At 40.8% G+C, this 22,754-nt stretch overlaps 1 protein-coding gene across 1 annotated transcript in view; it reads left to right on the forward strand.

The window, feature by feature from the left end:
• c3a.1 (complement component c3a, duplicate 1) overlaps nt 1–22,754 on the forward strand; it is a 259,058-nt gene that overhangs the window by 31,418 nt on the left and 204,886 nt on the right. The window contains exons 5-8 of the mRNA XM_034189134.1: nt 5,757–5,845; nt 15,698–15,780; nt 22,275–22,362; nt 22,451–22,553. Of these exons, the coding sequence (XP_034045025.1) occupies nt 5,757–5,845; nt 15,698–15,780; nt 22,275–22,362; nt 22,451–22,553 (363 nt within the window). The remainder of the gene's footprint in view (nt 1–5,756; nt 5,846–15,697; nt 15,781–22,274; nt 22,363–22,450; nt 22,554–22,754) is intronic.

The following is a 22,754-nucleotide window of genomic DNA, read 5'->3' on the forward strand; positions in this document are numbered from 1 at the left end:
ACCGCAGTGTCAAAAACCGAGCAAAAGCGATGCTTCGCCAGGAGTGCACATTGCCACTTGTTGTCAAGCTGCCATGGTCAAAGTGTAACCTAATTCAACCCTTCTATGCATTGTGATGTAGCTTCGCACTATCCAATAGAAACGAGGCATCAGGCCAAAACACGGAAGAGTACAGTGCAGAAACATGTCACAGAACTGCCTATTTATACACAGCAGTTTTTTGAAGTAAATCCTTGCATGTTTTTTTTAAACCTCAAAATTCATTTCTGATTACTGTAAAAAAAAGTTTCTTAGAACACTTGCAATTAAAATAGTACAAAATAAAAGATTTTTTTTAGAAACTTTTCTTCTTCTGTAAATTAAAATCATAACTTTCCTGTTGTTGATGAGATGATTTGATTGATTAACAAAATAAGAAACCTTGGACATTTTTTTAGACAAATAACATGTACATTTTGAAGTATAGTAGATAATTCATATCTGTATTTCAACCAGAAAAAGAGACACTGTAAGTCAATCAATCAATCAATCAATTTTTTTATATAGCGCCAAATCACAACAAACAGTTGCCCCAAGGCGCTTTATATTGTAAGGCAAGGCCATACAATAAATTGTAAGGCAAGGCCATACAATAATAATAAGTAAATACAAATGTTTATTATTAATGCAACACAAGATGATTTACCAGTGACTCCAGTGTGATTGTAAAGTAAGATTTGTTAATATGACATAAACCTCATGATGAAATTTTTTTTTCTAATGGAGTCATTTCAACTTTCAAATTTCAATGTCAGAATGTGATTGTGACAAAGTAATTTCTAAAAGATGAATTTAACTAGTGATTTTGAATGTTTGAAAATAGGGGTGGGGCTTCAACCTGTGCAAATGTCTTCTGACTTAATATTGACTTCATGGACATGTTTAATGATTCATTCATTTAATGTTAAAACATAAAATGAAACAGCTTTTAAAAAATCAGACCAGGAGTGACATGTTTAGCCACATGTTCTCCTTGAATTGCTGGCTGTCTGAGTGGTGTCCAAAAAATGAAGTGGGCTTCATAGATAATTGGCAAAGCTTCTGGGGAAAACCTGGTCTTGTTAGGAGAGACAGCATCCATCCCACTTTGGATGGAGCAGCTCTCATTTCTAGAAATCTGGCCAATTTTATTAAACCCTCCAAACCGTGACTACCCAGGGTTGGGACCAGGAAGCAGAGTTGTAGTCTTACACACCTCTCTGCAGCTTCTCTCCCCCTACCATCCCCGCAATACCCCATCCCTGTAGAGACGGTGCCTGCTCCCAGACCACCAACAACCAGTAAAAATCTATTTAAGCATAAAAATTCAAAAAGAAAAAATAATATAGCACCTTCAACTGCACCACAGACTAAAACAGTTAAATGTGGTCTATTAAACATTAGGTCTCTCTCTTCTAAGTCCCTGTTAGTAAATGATATAATAATTGATCAACATATTGATTTATTCTGCCTTACAGAAACCTGGTTACAGCAGGATGAATATGTTAGTTTAAGTGCTTAGCTCAGATAAAATAATTATAGTGGGCGATTTTAACATCCACATAGATGAGAATGACAGCCTCAACACTGCATTTAATCTATTATTAGACTTAATTGGCTTTGCTCAAAATGTAAATGAGTCCACCCACGACTTTAATCATACTTTAGATCTTGTAACAGTATTCCCTGAAAACCCCCTTCTGTCTGATCATTTCTTAATAACATTTACTTTACTTTAATGGACTACCCAGTAGTGGGGAATAAGTTTCATTACAGTAGAAGTCTTTCGGAAAGCGCTGTAACTAGGTTTAAGGATATGATTCCTTCTTTGTTATGTTCTCCAATGCCATATACCAACACAGTGCAGAGTAGCTATCTAAACTCTGTGAGTGAGATAGATTATCTCGTCAATAGTTTTAAATCCTCCTTGAGCACAACTTTGGATGCTGTAGCTCCTCTGAAAAAGAGAGCCTTAAATCAGAAGTGCCTGACTCCGTGGTATAACTCACAAACTCGCAGCTTAAAGCAGATAACCCGTAAGTTGGAGAGGAAATGGCATCTCACTAATTTAGAAGATCTTCACTTAGCCTGGAAAAAGAGTCTGTTGCTCTATAAAAAAGCCCTCCGTAAAGCTAGGACATCTTACTACTCATCACTAATTGAAGAAAATAAGAACAACCCCAGGTTTCTTTTCAGCACTGTAGCCAGGCTGACAAAGAGTCAGAGCTCTATTGAGCCGAGTGTTCCTTTAACTTTAACTAGTAATGACTTCATGACTTTCTTTGCTAATAACATTTTAACTATTAGAGAAAAAATTACTCATAACCATCCCAAAGACATATCGTTATCTTTGGCTGCTTTCGGTAATGCTGCTATTTGGTTAGACTCTTTCTCTCCAATTGTTCTGTCTGAGTTATTTTCATTAGTCACTTCCTCCAAACCATCAACATGTCTATTAAACCCCATTCCTACCAGGCTGCTCAAGGAAGCCCTACCATTAATTAATGCTTCGATCTTAAATATGATCAATCTATCTTTATTAGTTGGCTATGTACCACAGGCTTTTAAGGTGGCAGTAATTAAACCATTACTTAAAAAGCCATCACTTGACCCAGCTATCTTAACTAATTATAGGCCAATCTCCAACCTTCCTTTTCTCTCAAAAATTCTTGAAAGGGTAGTTGTAAAACAGCTAACTGATCATCTGCAGAGGAATGGTCTATTTGAAGAGTTTCATTCAGGTTTCAGAATTCATCATAGTACAGAAACAGCATTAGTGAAGGTTACAAATGATCTTCTTATGGCCTCAGACAGTGGATTCATCTCTGTGCTTGTTCTGTTAGACCTCAGTGCTGCTTTTGATACTGTTGACCATAAAATTTTATTACAGAGATTAGAGCATGCCATAGGTATTAAAGGCACTGCGCTGCGGTGGTTTGAATCATATTTATCTAATAGATTACAATTTGTTCATGTAAATGGGGAGTCTTCTTCACAGACTAAGGTTAATTATGTAGTTCCACAAGGTTCTGTGCTAGGACCAGTTTTATTCACTTTATACATGCTTCCTTTAGGCAGTATTATTAGAAAGCATTGCTTAAATTTTCATTGTTACGCAGATGATACCCAGCTTTATCTATCCATGAAGCCAGAGGACACACACCAATTAGTTAAACTGCAGGTTTGTCTTACAGACATAAAGACATGGATGACCTCTAATTTCCTGCTTTTAAACTCAGATAAAACTGAAGTTATTGTACTTGGCCCCACAAATCTTAGAAACATGGTGTCTATCCAGATCCTTACTCTGGATGGCATTACCCTGACCTCTAGTAATACTGTGAGAAATCTTGGAGTCATTTTTGATCAGGATATGTCATTCAATGTGCATATTAAACAAATATGTAGGACTGCTTTTTTGCATTTACGCAATATCTCTAAAATTAGAAAGGTCTTGTCTCAGAGTGATGCTGAAAAACTAATTCATGCATTTAAAATTCTTCTTCTTACTTATAAGGTTTTGAATAATCAGGTCCCATCTTATCTTAGGGACCTCATAGTACCATATCACCCCAATTGCTCTTACACTGCAGGCTTACTTGTAGTTCCTAGGGTTTGTAAGAGTAGAATGGGAGGCAAAGCCTTCAGCTTTCAGGCTCCTCTCCTGTGGAACCAGCTCCCAATTCAGATCAGGGAGACAGACACCCTCTCTACTTTTAAGATTAGGCTTAAAACTTTCCTTTTTGCTAAAGCTTATAGTTAGGGCTGGATCAGGTGACCCTGAACCATCCCTTAGTTATGCTGCTATAGACTTAGACTGCTGGGGGGTTCCCATGATGCACTGAGTGTTTCTTTCTCTTTTTGCTCTGTATGCACCACTCTGCATTTAATCATTAGTGATTGATCTCTGCTCCCCTCCACAGCATGTCTTTTTCCTGGTTCTCTCCCTCAGCCCCAACCAGTCCCAGCAGAAGACTGCCCCTCCCTAAGCCTGGTTCTGCTGGAGGTTTCTTCCTGTTAAAAGGGAGTTTTTCCTTCCCACTGTTGCCAAGTGCTTGCTCACAGGGGGTCGTTTTGACCGTTGGGGTTTTTCCGTAATTATTGTATGGCCTTGCCTTACAATATAAAGCGCCTTGGGGCAACTGTTTGTTGTGATTTGGCGCTATATAAATAAAATTGATTTGATTTGATTTTGATTTGATTATCTCAGCAAAGGAGAAGTGCTCACTATCACAGATTTAGACTGGTTTGTGAACAATATTTGAGGGAAATGGTGATATTGTGTATGTGGAAAAAGTTTTAGATCTTTGAGTTCATCTCATACAAAATGGGAGCAAAACCAAAAGTGTTGCATTTATATTTTTGTTTTGTGTGTGTGTGTATATATATATATATATATATATATATATATTTTTTTTTTTTTTTTCTTAAAACATAAAGAAACACTAAACAGTAAAAAAAAACACTCACTCATACATTCATCTTCAACCGCTTAGTCCAGTTAAGGGTCACAGGGGTACAGTAAAAAACAAAAAACAAACCAAAAAATGCCCCCAAAAATGTAGATAATTTAAAGTTGAACTTTTTGTGATCTCAGAAGTAAAAAAAAAAAGCTGTAGCTCTATTTGGTAAAAATAAAAATAGACTGAACCATTTACGAATTAAAGAGTTTAACTCAGCTCAACTGTGCTAAAAGGCTAAGCTAATGTTAGCTGATCATTAAAACTTCAGCCGTGCAGTAATGTTATGTTTTATTTTTAAATTATTCTCACCTCAAGTACGCTGCAGAACTAAGCTCTGTTGGTCAAACTGGGTATTTAAATATATATATCCAAAAGTCGGTCTGCTCCATCATCCCGGCTGCCTGTCTCACTCTACACCAGAATGAGGCCTGAACTCTGGCTCCTCCATGCGGCTCTGCATGCTGTCGAGGTTCAGTCGATCCGACCGAGTCGTCGGTCTTCCCTCGGCTCGGCGTCAGTCAGAAAAGTAGCTGAAAAAAGCTTCTCTCAGCAGGGTGATGGGGGACTCATTCTATTGCTGTTTTTTAAGCTTTTTTTGTGGTTCTACAGACACAAATCCAAGGTGGAGATCGCTCAGCTTTTTCAAGTTCAGCCAGAGTATAACGTAACAACCTCTGTCCTCCTTGCCACTTCTGACGTGAAGCCTCTGACGTCACTGACGTGTTGAGGGGTGTTAAAAGCTGCGTCTGACACTTCCTGTCTGAAAGGCTGCCTTCAGCCTTCTTTCAGTTTGTCTCACAATTTGGTCCTTCCAGTTAGCAAGGTATGTATATGATTAAAGCAGTCAGTCAGAGAGTCACAGAAACAGTGTGCTAAATATCTGGACGTAACTCCATAATAATTCATCTGCAAATATTCAGATTGATACAAGTGATGACCAGTGAAACTTCTGTTTTGGACCACGCTGGCATCTTTTAACATGCAAACTAAAATGAAAACAAAGAGGCCGCTCAAGTTGCTTGTGGGCCACTGACAGCCCCTTTTGTGAATATTCACTCCCATTTGTGGTCAATCACAGGACAAGTTACATGTTTGAATGCATTATGTCCCTCAAGAAGAATTTAATTAATACATGAATGTTTCAGTGAAGAAGCTCATTTGATTCAGAAATGACATAAAAATGTACAGAATTTTTTTAAACATTTTGTTAACTTAATGAATATGTACTCTGAAAATGCTCATAATTAATAGAAATAAATTGCTGCTTGTTTTTAGACACCTGAAGGCATCATTTTACCTCTTGATCCCGTTTCTCTGAAATCAGGAATCCATTCTGGAGATTACCAACTTGGAGAAATTGTCAGGTAGGTACTGGTGTTTTGTTTCTTTCTAGTACATTTAAGAAACTCAAAACACCACTGACTCACTTGTGTTCATGTACCCCTGAGAGTTAGACCGTTCCTCTACCAGGTCAGCCAAAGGGGAACTCCCCATTAGCCAAGCTAGCGGGAACGTCTTTTCAATTGGGACCCGGTACTTTCATCCCGCTACACATCTCCCCACCATTTTTGACTTCGTCCCGAAGTCACAGGTGCATGTTAGCATCTGTGATCCACATCCTGTTCGTGACGCCAGATTGAAGCAGCAGGACCTTCATGGCCGGGACGATGGTGGGGATCGAACCCACGCGGCTCGCACCAAAAGACCGTTCCTCTACCAGGTCAGCCAAAGGGGAGCTCCCTTCATCCCGGCCACGAAGGTCCTGCTGCTTCATATATATATATATATATATATATATATATATATATATATATATATATATATATATATATATATATATATCTCCAAAAGTATTGGGCCCCTTGGTATTTCACACATTTTAATTTGTTTATGCCATTTCAAATACAAAAAGGAATTCTGGCTTCTCAATATGAAAAGTTTGAAAATTATGTTCCTTAACATCAAATTCAAAGCAAATCTGTACAACTTGATAGAAATTAAAAAAAATATATAAAAGCCTAGATGATGAGCTGCATAAGTAATAGACCACTTTGGTATAATACCTGGAAATAATCAGTTTTATTGCCAGTTTTTGCACAGAAGTCAGGGGATAGATACATGAAACCTGTTAACCCCCAAAGTGTGAATCAGCTGCAAATTGTGAATTATCAGAATGAGAATCGCCTTTATTGCTATTGTAATTTGCATTACAACGAGATTTGAGTGCAACTCCAAAAAGTTGCTTTCCGTGGTGGGAGTCATTTTTAGGCAAATAAAAGATAGTGAAATTTAACGGTAAATTATTTACAGTATATGTACAATTAATATAAACATAAGGTAAAATGAAATAAAATAAAATGTGGACCAAGTAAAACGTAAAATGAGAATTATATACAACTGTGGAATCATATTGCACAGGAAAATTGCACATGGTTTACAGATATTGCACAAGAAACTTGAAAGGTGCGGATTAGAGTGATTTGTTGTTGTTCAGTGCAGTGATCGCTCTGGGGAGAAAGCTGTCCCTGAGTCTGTTTGTCCTAGTTTTGATTGATCTATGCCATCGGCCGGAGGGTAGTAGGTCAAACAGGTGGTTGCTGGGGTGGGATGTGTCTTTGTTGATGCTGGCAGCTCTGCTGAGGTAGTGAGAGCTGGCAATGTCTTCCAGGCTGGGCAGAGAGCAACCAGTGATCCCCTGGGCCATTTTGATCACCCTCTGCAGCGTTCTCCTGTCTGCTGCTGAGCACCCTCCATACCACGCTGTGATGCAGTACATCAGGATGCTCTCAATGGTGGCTCTGTAGAACAACAGCAGCAGCTTCTCCTCCATATTGTTTCTCCTGAGCACCCTCAGGAAGTGGAGTTGCTGCTGGGCTTTCTTCACCAGCACTGTGGTATTGGCAGTCCAGGAGAGGCTGTCAGAGAGCTGCACTCCCAGGAACCTGATGGAGCTGACCCTTTCCACACAGTCCCCCCCCCCTTGGATGTAGAGCGGGGCTGTTCTTCCTGAAGTCCAGGATTATTTCTTTTGTTTTTGTGGTGTTCAGCAGCAGGTTGTTAGCTGAACACCACGCTGTCAGTCGATTGACCTCGTCTCTGTAGTCAGTCTCATCCCCCTCCTGAGATGAGCCCAATCACGGTGGTGTCATCCGCAAACTTTACGATGGTGTTTGTGAGATGGGCTGGAGAGCAGTCGTGGATGTAAAGGGTGAACAGGAGGGGGCTCAATACACAGCCTTGAGGGGAACCGGTGCTGAGTGTGATGGTGGAGGAAATGTGGGGGCCAAGTTTCACGGACTGTGGGCGGTTTGTGAGGAAGTCCTTGATCCACTGGCAGATGTGGGTGGAGATGCCCAGATGTGTCAGTTTCTGGACCAGGATTTCCAGGATGATGTGGTTGAAGGCTGAGCTGAAGTCCAGGAAGAGCATCCTCACATAGCTCCCCTGGTGCTCCAGGTGGCTCAGCGTGGTGTGGAGAGCTGTGGTGATAGCATCCTCTGTGGAGCGGTTTGCCCTGTAGGCAAACTGGTGGGGGTCCAGAGAGGGAGGCAGACAGGCTCTGATGTGCTGAGAGACCAGTCTTTCAAAGCACTTCATGACCACAGGTGTAAGTGCAACAGGCTTGTATAAACCATTATCAAACCATTAATTGAAAAATCGTGAATACTGAAAAAAATATCTCCCAAAACATCAACAAAGGTCTCACAAAATGTGAATACAGGTCTCGAAAAATGTATCATTCACTATATATATATATATATATATATATATATATATATATATATATATATATATATATATATATATATATATATATATATATATATGTATATGTACACTCTCGCTTCTGGTCACTTGCCGCTTCTGGTCACTTGCCGGGGGACAGTGACAGGTGTGCAGTTTGACTAAGGACGGTCCACTTGTCAAACAGGAACGTAGGTTTCAAACTCAGGGAGGACAGAAACCTCCTCTGGAGACTTAAGTTAGAAAGATCTTCACAGATTATTTCTGTCCTCCCTGAGTTTGACACCTATGTTACTGTTTGACAGGTGTATGTCCGAGTCAAACTCCACACCTGACACTGTGCCTGGAGCGGGACACACTCAGTGGGACCGGCGCATCACACCAGAAGGTATAGCTGTTTGTGGCTCACCTTCCCACCTCACCGACTGTAGTGACCTTCCCTCTCACGAAGGGGGAAGGTCTGTTGTGACGAAAAGGGAGCTGACCCAAAAGGCGAAGCTCTCGATCTACTGGGCAATCTTCGTTCCTACTCTCACCTATGGTCATGGGTGTTGGGTCATGACCGAAAGAACTAGATTGCGGGTAAAGCAGCCAAAATGGGCTTCCTCAGGAGGGTGGCTGGTGTCTCCCTTATAGATAGGGTGAGAAGTTTGGTCATCCGTGGAGAGCGAGCTTGGAGTAGAGTCACTGCTCCTTCGTGTTGAAAGAGCCACCTGCGGTGATTCAGGCATCTGGTAAGGATGCCTCCTGGGTGCCTCCCAAGGGAGGTGTTTCAGGCACGTCCATCTGGGAGGAGACCCGGGGAAGCCCCAGGACGAGGTGGAGAGATTATATCTCCACAATGGCCTGGGAAGGCCTTGGGATCCCCCAGTCAGAAGTGGTCAATGTGGCCGAGGAAAGGGAAGTCTGGGGTTCCCTGTTGGGGTTGTTGCCCCTGCGTCCTGAACCTGGAGAAGTGGTTGAAGATGAATGAATGAATGATGAATTATATTTAGCGTCATAACAACTGTCGGGCCGTCCTTAAGATTGTCAGAAGGGGAAGATTGGCTCCGATATCGGCCTAATTCTCTTGCCATGTGAACCAAGCTTATTAACAGATCTGTTGTTATGACACCTCACGGAGCGACTGATTGATCCGTTGTGACACCGCACGGAGCCGCTAACCGATCGAATGTTATGACACCTCACGGAGTGACTGATTGATCTGCTGTGACACCGCACAGAGCCGCTAACCGATCAGATGTTATGAGGCCTCATGGAGCGACTGATTGAGCCATTGTGATGACACCGCATGGAGCATCTAACTGATCAGATGTTATGACACCGCATGGAGCAACTGATTATTTCGTTGTTATGACACCGCACAGAGCGACTTATTGATTCGTTGTCATGACACCTCATAGAGCGACTGATTGATTCATTGTTGTGATGTCGCACGGAGCGACTGATTGATTCATTGTTATGACACCGCACCGCAAACTTCAACAACCAAAATACCAACATTCTGGGCGCAATGAACATGTTTTCACTATTATTTGATTTCTTTGTGCGACTGACATCGTTAATCAAACATTCAAAAGGCTATTCCTATCTCTACACAACTCCAACCACACACAAGAAAGTTTTTTGACAGTTCTTGTTATTGAAAGAAACCTTGTCTCCCTAACTGGATAGAGTTGTGATGTCATCACATGTGCACTTATGCATGGTCTAGCGGGATCTTGAAAATTTCTTTTTTTTTTTACAAATAAAAAAATGACATATTTTACAAAAGTACATTTATTTGTAAACACCAACACATGTTACATTGATTTATTTGCATTGGTTTTTACATAGAATTAATGAATCAACCAATCAATATGAGCGGAGGCTAAGTTTACGCATAATCCCTTTGGGCATCTGTGTCTTAATGGTCAAATCTTCAGAATTAGTGCATTATTTTAAAATTAGCAGATATGTGTTATATATCACTTTGTACTTTTTAAGAGTTGCATTAATGTAGTTATTCTATCCAGATTAATTTGATTTATAAATCAAAACCATAAGTCAAACCTGCTTTCCATTTCAAGACCTCCACCTCATTTACCTTGACACTGTATTCTGTCAAGGTAAATGATGCTTCCCTACAGCAGTAGGCAGAGTGCACAAAGATAGAAGCGCTGGCTCAGTGGCTGTGTTTGGGTTTGTGATCGGGTTTGATTTTATTACACGCTTTGGCTGTGTTTCAACTCAAAATCAGCTTGTTAGTAGCTGAGAGAATACGGCAGACAAAATTGAAAATTATCGGTTAGCTGTAGCTGATTAGCAGTTATTGAAGCTAACTTTTTGGTTAGCTGTCTCCACCACTATATATATATATATATATATATATATATATACGTGGTGTGTCCGTAAAGTAACGGTCCTTTTTATTTTTTTTTTAAACTATATGGATTTCATGCATATGTTTTTACGTCAGACATACTTGAACCCTCGTGCGCATGCGTGAGTTTTTCCACGCCTGTCGGTGACGTCATTCGCCTGTGAGCACGTCTTGTGGAAGGAGTGGTCCCGCCCCCTCGTCGGATTTTCATTGTCTGGAAATGGCGGAATGAAAACGACTTTTTTTCCATCAGAATTTTTTCAGAAGCTGTTAGAGACTAGCACCTGGAAACCATTCGAAAAAGTTATCTGGCTTTTGGTGAAAATTTTACGGGCTTCACAGAGAATAAGGACTTTAACTATAGCTTTAAAGACCCCTTTAAGGACGGCTGGTGCGCCGCGCTCCGAGCTGCGACGTCGCGGCACAAACCACTGGATCATTTCTAAGCTGATGGCTCTGTGGATACGAGACCCTCGTGTGCTCTTTCTCTGGTTATCACAAGAGCTGGACATCAGCCATTTTCTAGCAGATTTCACTTTTAACAAGAGATTTTGTCATGGAAAGCCGCGCGGAGGCTTTGCGCGTCACGACCGATTCGCTGATGAAGCGAGACAAAGGAACACCTCCATTTCGGAGTGTTAGAGGACAAGTTTGGACATGTCTAGCTCTCCACAAGTTCTCTTATACTCACTCGACTGGTAAGCACTGAAAGCTGCAATCCGTCCGCACGTCTTTCATTAAAAAAAATCTCCTTTAACAGTGGAATATCCGGATAAAATGCTGAAACTGACTTCTTCTGAAACTTCTCTGTTCTCTCACGACATCCTGGATCAATAGAGCCTGAAATGTGGAGGTTTTCAGCTTGAAACAGGCTGACGACGACGCCTGGGACCGCTGCGCGACGTCTCGCACCATGGGAAGTCCTTAAAGCGACAGTATCACCTCAAAATCTCTCATCAGCCGTTAAAATTTTCACCGAAAACCAGCTTAATTTTTCGAACCATGTCCACTTCGATGTGCCTCACAGGTTTAGAAAAAATTTTGATCAAACAAAGCGCCAGTCTCTCAGCAACTTCTCAGCCAAAGGAATTCCGACGAGGGGCTGGATGACTCCTCCCACAAGGAGTGCTCACAGGCGAATGACGTCACCGACAGGCGTGGAAAAACTCACGTATGCGCACGAGGGTTCAAGCATGTCTGACGTAAAAACATATGAATGAAATCCATATAGTTTTTGAAAAAAATAAAAAGGACCTATACTTTATTGACAGCCCTCGTATTTTTTTCATTATTCATTTTTTGTAATTAACTGTTTGTTGATAATTCACATTTTGCAGCTGATTCATGTTTTGGGGGTTAACATGCCCACGGCATGGCATGGTATACAAATAATGAATGTTTATGAGTTCAGTGGATGAATATTTTATGAGGTGAAAGATGAAATGTTCCACTCAACTTGGCTTCACCTTGTTGAATGGTATGCTCCATCTTGTCATTTGATATTTTTAACAGAAATGGGACTTACTTTTTTGGGGGAGGTGATGGTCTAGTGGTTAAGGCATTGGGCTTAAGACCAGAAGATCCCTGGTTCAAGTACCAGCCTGACTGGAAAATCACTAAGGGCCCTTGGGCAAGGTCTTTAATCCCCTATTGCTCCCAGTGTGTAGTAACCATGGAAACCTTGGGGAATCCCCCTGGGCAGATTTATGTGCAAGCATTTTGGGGTGTGCCATGAATCATATGAAGTGTGTGCACACAATTAAAATGAAATTGTCATTTCAGCACTAGAAATACATTCGCGAGTGCACAAATTAGCCATAATTGGATGCTTAAATTAACCAGGAAGGAGCTTCATAAAGAAGGCCATATTTATAACACATAAAGTAGATATCAATAACTTCAAAATGGAATCAGTTTGAAGAGTTTTATTTACTGCCCACATGAGCTTTTCTTCTAATAAAATTCGACCACAAAATGTTTTTTTCAGATTTCAGAGGTTTCTCTCACAATAATTGTTTACCACAGATATGCCAAATTTGCAGATTTCATAGCCAGTATAGCTGGCATTAAGGAGCCAAGAAATGGAAAGGCTTCTTTGAGTATAATGCTATGCTTCAGTGTCAAACATGGATGCTCGGAATAGTCAATGTAATATTTTCCATAGTTTGAGCATACATAAAGTCCAAGTCTGGGTGTCCATGACAACTGCCACAGAAAATGTCAGGCCTCTAAGTCCATTATTTGCTGAGATATTCTACCTTCAACATGGCTCCAGAAATGATGGCCTTAATTTTTGCCTAAAAAACGGCAGACCCCATGCACACTAAATTGGCCATATCTCAGAAACTACTTGGCCTACAGGCCTCAAACTTCAGATTTGTTGTTCTGAATAGTCTGGACATATTTGATTAAAATGTGAAGAAAATCTGAGACAAAGTGTGTGAGGCCCTCGTTGAATTGACATGGAATGACCCTTAGCTCGTTCAAATCGCGCCAGAGAGTTGCTGCTCACACAACCTGAGTTTCTGGCAGGTTTGCATAAAACAAACACAATAACATCTATAAACCCAGAGAATATATTAATGAGAGTTTTTGCCACAATATACAAAAAGTTTAATGCTGCTGTCTGTGTGCAGCAGTTAAAGTGCAGCCTGATAAGAGTGTCTCAATGCGTTTCTCCTGTCGTGAAACTTTACCCATAATGCACTGCAGCATTGAGTGTCTGTCCAAACACTAAAACCTTCAAAATCAGTGCATTACTTTAAAACTAAAACATATAGCTGATACTTTCACTTTATAAAATGGCAGACATGATGTAAATTTAAATAACTTGTCTGGAATTAGTTTGGTTAAAATTTTAACCATAAGTTAAAACTGTATGCCTGTTGATGACTTGCGTGATATGCTGGTGAGTCTGTATGGCGTAAAGAGAAATTGTCTTTATTATCCCTCCTTCTCTTTCTCCTTGGCCACTAGGTCTGTTTTGCTGACAGAAAGCTAATCTGACACAGAAGCGCTGGCTCGTTGTTGTGTCAGTAGTTGCTGGTGTCCTGAAATCAATACTGAAAATTATCGGTTTAGCATTTATCTGTAACTTGTGCTAATTTTTTTAGGGGTTTATCAGTTTATCTTTATAAAAGATAACGTTTCAGTTAGTGGATTAACTGTTATCGAAGCTATCATTTTGATTAGCGTGCCCACCACTGCATCTCAGATGTACTTTCTGGTAAAGTGTATCTGCACTATCAAGTGTTCTTTTTAAGAAAATCCTTCTCTACACCACTTCATCGGGAAGCTGGATTTCATATTTTTAATTAATTTATATCAAGTTGTAGAGATTTACTTTCAGTTTGAGTTTAAGGAAGATAACTTTTAGAATTGTTTATCTAAAGTTGTGTCACTGCTGTGTCACTCAGATAGCAAATTTAAGAGGTTATTTAATCAACAGCTGCCTGGTTGTTTAAAAAAACTTTGGAGAAACACGTATGTATAAAGCAACCCGAATTAAAGGAGAAATGCATTTTTTTAACAACCTGGACCTTATTTCTGGCATAAAATATGGTAATTTACTCAGCAATATAACTTTGGTGTCATTATTAGTCCATGGTTCAAATGACGTGTTCAGTTCAAATCTGAGGCAAACATTTTTCTTCTACGAAGGTGGATAAGAACTTTTTGTGGTACACAGCACCAACTACTGGACAGTAGTAGTAGCAATAGCAGTCAGTAAGACTCACTGATTTCAAAATGCAGCTCTTTTCAACTAGGCGTGCGGTGCTGTGACATGTCAATCATCTGTGTCCAATCAGATTTCAGGGGAGTCCAGTGCAACCATGGCCTCCACTCTAACTCCACCCATGCCAGGAAGTGTTCAACATTTGACATTTCTTGTTTCACTGTGGACTCAAAATTTGGCACTTCCTGTTTCAACGTGAACTTGCTAATAAGTTCCCACGAGATTGCATGAGATGTCATCTGTCACTTCAGGAAGTGTCGATCTGGGAAACGTTTGACATTTCCTGTTTCACTGTGGACTCAAAATTTGCCACTTCATGTTTGGGACTCCCTGTACCATGAGTGAGCTAAGCTTGTATTTGCTGGAGTGGAAACAGGCAGAATAAGCACTGCCAAGTCATATAGCGTACTGCCAAACATTTGTCCACGGCATATGACCATATGGTTGCCCATGGATTAAACAGCAAATAGAAGTAGAAATATGAATATTCTGTTATGCAATGAAACATATTTTAATATGCCCATATGGAGCTCAGTGATCCATGTTATCAGCTCAACAAGTTCAAGATCATGATCTGAATGCAGAAAAAAGGTCCCTCTGCGACCTTCAGCTGTTCAGATATCTGTGCTTACAAGTAGATTTCTGTAGATTTCTATTAGCTTCTCTCTCTCTCTCTCTCTCTCTCTCTCTCTCTCTCTCTCTCTCTCTCTCTCTCTCTCTCTCTCTCACACACCTTTATAGACAGCAGAGTGGTCAATCCTTAGTGGTTTAACCTTCAAACGGTCAAGCGACTTTAGCAACTAATATGACCGAGTGGAATTATTCATGACCCCACTGACTTTATATTGGAATACTTCTATATAAATGATTGTTTTATGGTTTTTCACACTTATTTAAATCTCTAATATATTTGCCCATCATCCTTTTCATTCTCACTCTAGCCATCAAGAATCAGTCTCAGTGCTTGTGCAGCTGCAAATCTTGCTGTTCTCGGTCTGTGGTCCATGTTTCCTTGCAAAATAGTAAAATATAACGTTGGCAAATTACAATACCATCTGAAGCTGTAATGTTGAAAATGTTGTAGATCTTCCCAAGATTATGAGTGACCCCAGACAAGTTTGGATTATACTTGCCACACAGATCGGGTGATCCTTGCAAAATTCTATCACCAAATGCAAGACAAATAGATTGATAAATTCATGGTAGGAAACTTTTTTCCGAATAAAATTAGAAAAGTGGTGCATACATGACCCCACTCAGTCGCTTGAGTAATGCTGCAATTAAGTTACCAGTTACAAGCCATTATTTCTGCAGTTTTTCCAATTTGATACATATTTTACTTCCTCATACTTGAATGTTGAAATATGTGTGCAGCTCTGGACAGTGGAAGGTGGTGGCCAAATTCCACAGCAACCCACAGGAGAGTTACAGTGCGGTGTTTGAAGTCAAAGAGTATGGTGAGTCAGACCAGAGTCTTTCATTTGTAGAATGTATTAAAGCAGCATTATACTGGATATTCTATAAATAATGAACTTTATAAGTGAAACAGTAAGAGTATTTGCATGAAATGAAAGATGGAATGTTGGATTCAACCACAGAGCCATATACGAGGTCTGTTAGAAAAGAATCCGACCTTTTTATTTTTTGCAAAAACTATATGGATTTGAATCATGTGTGCTTGCATCAGCCAAGCTTGATCCTTCGTGCGCATGCGTGAGTTTTTTCACACCAGTCAGTTGCGTCATTCGCCTGTGAGCACGCCTTGTGGGAGGAGTGGTCCAGCCTCCTCGGCGGATTTTCATTGTCAGGAAATTGGCTGAGCGACTGCCGCTTTACTGCATCAAAATTTTTTCAGAAACTGTGAGAGACAACCAGGTGGAAACCATTTGGAAAATTCAGATGGCTTTCGGTGAAGATCTTATGGGGATCACACAGATTAAGGAGCATTACAACCGGATTAAAGATGGCCCACAGCGGCTGAGGGCGCGCCACGCTCCGAGCGTCTATCGACAGGCTGAAACAACCAGATCATTTCCAAACTGAACGCCGTGTTGATCCGGGACGTCGTCTGCCAACTATAGAAATGGCAGAAGAGGTGGACATACCACTTTTTCGGCACATTCCACTATTACAGGAGTTTTTGCCATGGAAAGAGGAGCGGAGGAATTCGCCATGGAGCCGCTAATGGCACGGGACAAAAGCACCTCCGTGTTGGTCTCACAGGACATGCCCTGACATGCCCAGCTCTTGCACCATTTGGAAGATTCAGACAGCTTTCGGTGGCTTTTCAGTCGTGTGACTATCCTAGAAATTGTGGACGAGCTGGACATGCCACAACATGCGTCCGTCCCGATGCGCGAATTCCTCCGCATGTCTTTCCATGACAAAAACTCCTGCAACAGTGGAATGTGCCGAAAAAGTGGTATGTCCACCTCTTCTGCCATTTCTGTAGTAGTCAGACGACGTCCCGGATCAACACAGCGTTCAGTTTGGAAATGATCTGGTCATTTCAGCCTGTCGATCACCGCTCGGAGCGCGGCGCGCCCTCAGCCGCTGTGGGCCATCTTTAATCTGGTTGTAATGCTCCTTAATTTGTGTGATCCCTATAAGATCTTCACTGAAAGCCATCTGAATTTTCCAAATGAGGACAGCATGCCTACGTCTGTGCTTCATGGTGAGGTTATGCAACATCATATTCTACCAGCTGCTACAGGTGTTCCCCAGCTGTGACTGTGACTTGTCGCGGGGAACATGCCCCCCTTTGTCTGCATATGTCGCTGCTGTGGGGGAAAAAATAAAAACCACACACCATAAAACAACACCCCAGTTTATATTTAATACCTCTTACCGAGCGGACAATACAAGTATGAACCTTCTGTTCCTCTGTATATGACCCATGGTCATTAGACGTACAGTCATGAAATTACATTAATAAAGCAGTGTGCGCATATTATGTCCACATCTGCTGGCCCCACGCGTGTGTCCAGCCGGTCCCATGTGTCCAGTCAGCGACATGCTGAAGGACAAACACCACATCATGTGGACAATAGCTTACACGTGAGACTTAAAGCCTATTTTTATTCTCTTTCTTATGAATAGTTTTTATTTTTTTTAATGTTTTATTCTTTTACTTCTGTCTTAAATTATGTATTTGAATTTTTATTTATTTATTTATTTAAATTTTTTATGTTGAACTGCTCTGTGTGAGGCACCTTGTGACAGCTTTTGTTGTGATTTGGCACTTTATAAGCCAATTAAATTGAAATTCAACAGCATTTTATTGAGTCTTAAAGTAAATAAATATGAAATTGGTCACTGGATCCTTAAACTCTGGACATAAACTCTACATGGTGGATCCTTGACCTCTGGACATTAAAAGAAATAAACAAAATCTCTAGTTATTGTCAAAAGCATTTCCTTTCAGACATTATTGGCATGAATGTCTTTCCATATGTCTGAGCTGTGCTGCAAGTCAGGATGTAATTCATAAAGAATGCAGGACGTCTCATTTTGGGAGGAAAAATGTTTTAATCGATTGTAGTTTCTTGTCTGTATTACAACGTTTGTAAGAGGTGTCGTTATATTTCAAGTGGCAATTCGTTTTGAAGTTATTAAATCCAAGTGGACTCAACTCCCTGCAAATCAAAGAACCAATGAGCTAGTGGATCGAAGCATTGCTTCATTGGTTCACGCTTCAAAGTGGTGCCGCGCTGCAGAAACGGTTGATTACAGAGCTGCTGCAGGGTCTGTAATCAACGTAGAGGAATGATCATTTTCCCGACAAACACCCTCAAAAACAATGGCTGCTCTGAACCGATAAGGGAATCATTAAGCAAAAAGACCATTGATATCGGTGGATTGAATAATTTCTTAACGATATTCGAAAAGAACCAGTTCTCGATACCCATCCCTACACGTGGGTGACGTGACATTCAGATCACCTGACTGTACACATGATCTGAGAGTCTGTTTCACCTGGCACAGCTTGTCAAGGTGCACGCTGTGCAGCCACTGCAGCCCGTCGCAAAGGCGTGATATGTTTTTATGTAATCCCATGTGAGGACAGCAGGCAGGCACACACGGGCCTCATGCCTCACAGTGGACAGTTGTAAGGTCATGTCCTTCAAAACACGGTACGTGTTCTCCAGCTGTGATGTCCAGGTCCAGAGAGCTCAACAGCAGCGGCTCACGTAGACACGCCTATCTGTTTGTTCAGCCCACAGAACAAACTGTCACTCTCCTTTTTTTGCTCTGTGATTATTTATTTTCACTATTTGTTATGTAATTGTGTATCTAGTTATTGTAATAATTATTTATGTACCTGAATTCACTATTACCATTTCTTTTCCTCAAACTATATGAACAATCTGTCTTTTCTGTGCCATTCCATATTTCAGTTATGATCTTTCGATACTTCTGTGAGCCTATGTGGGCCTGTACACAAACTTTAGGTCACGCTCATTTGCCAACGTTAACATATTGCTCTGGTGCTGTGTATTTAGGTTTTCAATAGAATGTGTTGTATTCAATGGTCAGTAAGTGGTACCTTGTGTAAAAATGCCTCTTAATTATTGTCTTAGTTTCTTATTTTTATTTTATTTTATTATTTGATCTATTTACTTATTTATTCATCTATTTACTTATTTAGTCCTATTTTTTACTTTGTACCTTATCTAATTGCTCACTAATATTGATATTCATTTGTTAATAATATGATTTACTTATCCATTCATTCTATGTATGTAATACTCTTTTCTACTTTGTTTTGTCAGGTGCTGTGTTGAAGGGAGGGGGAAGCAGGGGCATTGTAAAATTGTTTGTTCTTATGCTTCTTGCCAGCACACATGCAACTGTGGACTCTAGTACTCATATACGGCTCTCAACTCAGCTTCACATCATTAAATGAAACATTCAATCTTTTAAGAAATGAAAATAGTCTTTCCATTGCATAAACATCCATTATTTGTTTTAGATGATGTCTAAACTGATTCACATCATTTGAAATTTTGCTTTACAGAAATGTGTGTAGTCTCATACATGTGAGTGGGCAATGTTTTCATGCAGCCATGTTATAATAATAATAATAATAATAATAATAATAATAATAATAATAATAATAATAATAATGTAACAGTATACCTTCAAAGTACATTGTAATAGTGACTGTGGAGACCACTTTCCAGTTTTTTGGGGGAATACTACATTCAGAGAAGAAAAGCAACCAGGAGCAATTTGTGTAAGTCATGATTGTATTGGTATGGAAAAGGTGCATAGAAGTTTGACTGAAAAAGACATGAAGGCTACAGTGCTGGAGTAGGGGTTTGACCTAGATCTTCAAGGGATGCATCCTTGATGCAAATGAAATCCCTGAAAATTTATTGTGGTCAGTGTTCATTGTACATGGACACAATTTTTGGCTCTGTGACCCTAAAAAGTATGTAAAGGCAATTTATCATCAAACTTGACCTAGAATTTAAAGAGATGCATGCTTGCTCCCAATTGTGTAAACCTGTTGGAGCTGGGATCAAATGAGGTGGACTCAAATGCTATGCAGCAGCAGGTTAAGATAGCAGTTGCAGAGGCACTAAAGGAGGAAACATTGGTCATCGGGAAGGAAGCCGGGAGTTGAGAAACCAGGGCCAGGTGGAACCAATGGAGCTGATGATGGAACAAAGACAGCGAAATTACTAACAGTTCAAAAGTAACTGGGGTGATGAAAAATGGGAGATTTTCACAACTATCAAGCTGAGACCAGGCTACTCTAAGAATCTGGCAAGGGTGGAGTGAAGAGCCAGGGTTTAAATACTGCAGGGATGATTGGTTGCAGGTACCACAGGTGTACACAATAATCAGCTCCACTGACAATAAGAAAATGAGGGAAGGGAGAGAGAGAGAGAGCACAGCAGCAGGAGAGCAGTAAAATACGTACCTGTTATTTCTTTGAAAGGTTATTGGGAGTAGAGTGTTGATGATATTTTTGTCCATATGACCTTCAAGATAAGTTCAAGGTCAGTCATCATTGAAGTTGGTCTAGACCTTGAAGGAATGCATCTCTGCTGCAATTTTGATGAACCTATCTGAAATCCTTGGAAAGTTGTTGACAGTACAGTCTTCATCACACACACACACACACACACACACACACACACACACACACACACACACACACACACACACACACACACACACACACACACACACACACACACACACACACACACACACACACACTTATATGTGCATTCTAATATATAAAGCTGACCGTGTGTGTGTGTGCATGTGTGTTTAACTGATTCGATCTGCTCAAAGGGATGTTAATTAGTGATATCAACCTGGTGGAGTTGGTGGCTGCAAAGAAAACATGCAACCTCTCCGCCCTTTCTGCAATCAGTTGAATGCCCCTGGTGTAGCACATTAAGTGCTTTGTTTTTGCGATGTATGGATCCAGACTGCCTTCAATACTGTGTCCGTTTTAGGTTTATTTTATTGTTGTACAAATGACAGCATCTCACAAAAGCTCACTCTGTACAGATTTGAAATCATTATATACCCTCTCATCTGTGAAATTTTACATTAATTCATATAAAACATCAACTTTTGTCATATGTTGGTCCCATCTAAACTCAAATGTCATCTCATCTTTTCTAGGGACAGTGAATCAACACAAATATGGATGTGTACAATTTTGCTTTTAGGTTCATATTTTGGAAGAACTGGTAAATTACCCAATTTCATTTATGCCTCCAAAGTTTTTGATTAGAATAATCTGGTCACTCGCTTAGTGCCCCTTCACACATAATACAAATGTGGCAGAATTGCACATGGAGCATGAATCGTATGCAATGCGTGTAAGCTGTCGCTACAACTATCCAACACTGCTCGCTTGCCACTGAGAAAATGTGTGGCCATTCGCGCTGTCAGCACGAAAACTGTGAGCAGATGATCACTTTCGAGCTGCTGTGAAATTTGTCTATGTGCCCTCACGAGTGTGGCATTGCAAAACAGCAACACATGTGGCGTGCCAGAGTGTCAGCTCCCCCCGCAACACGTGCCATGAATCACGTGTGTGTTGTGCTCCCCTCCCCCATCCACCACACATGTGGCGTGCCGAGGGGGGGGGGGCGCACTTGCATGAAATGCTGATATGGATGTACAGATGGAGCGGCCATCCACGTCAGAGCACACACAGCAGGGCGAGCCGCTTCTCAGCATGAAACCAAAACATATATTGGTGTTGCGATGATATATGTTTTGATTTTATGCTGTGCATGGCACCCATCATCATGACGCCCATGGCGTGCGCATTGACAGGATGCCCCAGGTAAAATGGACCATCAGATCATAACGTGCAGCTGGCGATCTGAAAGTCACGTCACGCACGTCAGCTCTGTTCCACCTGATGCGGTGTCTGTCCACAGGACACGCGTGTTGGGTTGGACACCCGTGCGGGGCTGGCCGGACTGTCGCAGCGGGATTGTTCATGCCTGCCTGACGTGTGCCTTCCTACGTCAGCCCTATGTTTTCATAGGTTCGCTCATCAGAACTGTTTCTTCGTGATTCGCCCTGATCCGTACTTATTCATACTATGTGTGAAGGGGCCCTTAAACTGGCTGGTTTGCTGTTTCCCTGCTGTTTCCCTTCATTATTCATGCAGGAGGAGGCGTGACAGTAGATCACACCTGCTACTGCATGAATAATGAAACTAGAGTGACACACAGTCTGTAAGTATGAAATGTCCGTGACTTGTGGAAATAAATATGCATGTGTGCACAGTAATATTGCACAGAGACGTACTGTCTTCTGCGTACAGTTCTGTGCACCAAAGTCTTGGATGTGTACCGTACCGTTCAATCCAAATACATGTATTGTGACACCCCTAACATATACACGTGTGTAGTCTGTTGTGTTATGTCAATGCAGAAGACCTACCAATATGCCTTTAAAATTTCAGTGCTGCCCAGTTTTGAGATTAAAGTGATACCCATCACACCCTTCTTCTATGTGGACAGCCCAGATCTCACCATCAACATCAAAGCCACGTATGTGAAGTAGAAAGTGAATTTTCCTTTAAATAACATTGATTTTTAATGATGACCTTTTTTAAGCATCACATCTCTGTGGCTTCAGGTATCTCTTTGGTGAGGAGGTGGATGGGATGGCCCATGTGGTGTTTGGAGTTGTTCATGGAACCGAGAAAAAGAGCTTTCCTGCTTCACTTCAGCGAGTAGAGGTTAGCACACACAGCTAATTGTTAGTTCATCTTGAGATGCCTCATCTCTTTCACTTGTTTGCTTGCCTGGAATAACCAAACAAACCCCCAGACTGTCTTTTGATCTTGTTCTTGAAAATATCAGTGAATCTTAACAGAGCCATTTATATTTCCTGGGATTGTATATTTTTATTTAGATGCAAAACATGATGAAAAGATTTT

This window comes from Thalassophryne amazonica, chromosome 15, assembly GCF_902500255.1.
Source record: "Thalassophryne amazonica chromosome 15, fThaAma1.1, whole genome shotgun sequence".
Classification (NCBI taxonomy): Eukaryota; Metazoa; Chordata; class Actinopteri; order Batrachoidiformes; family Batrachoididae; genus Thalassophryne; species Thalassophryne amazonica.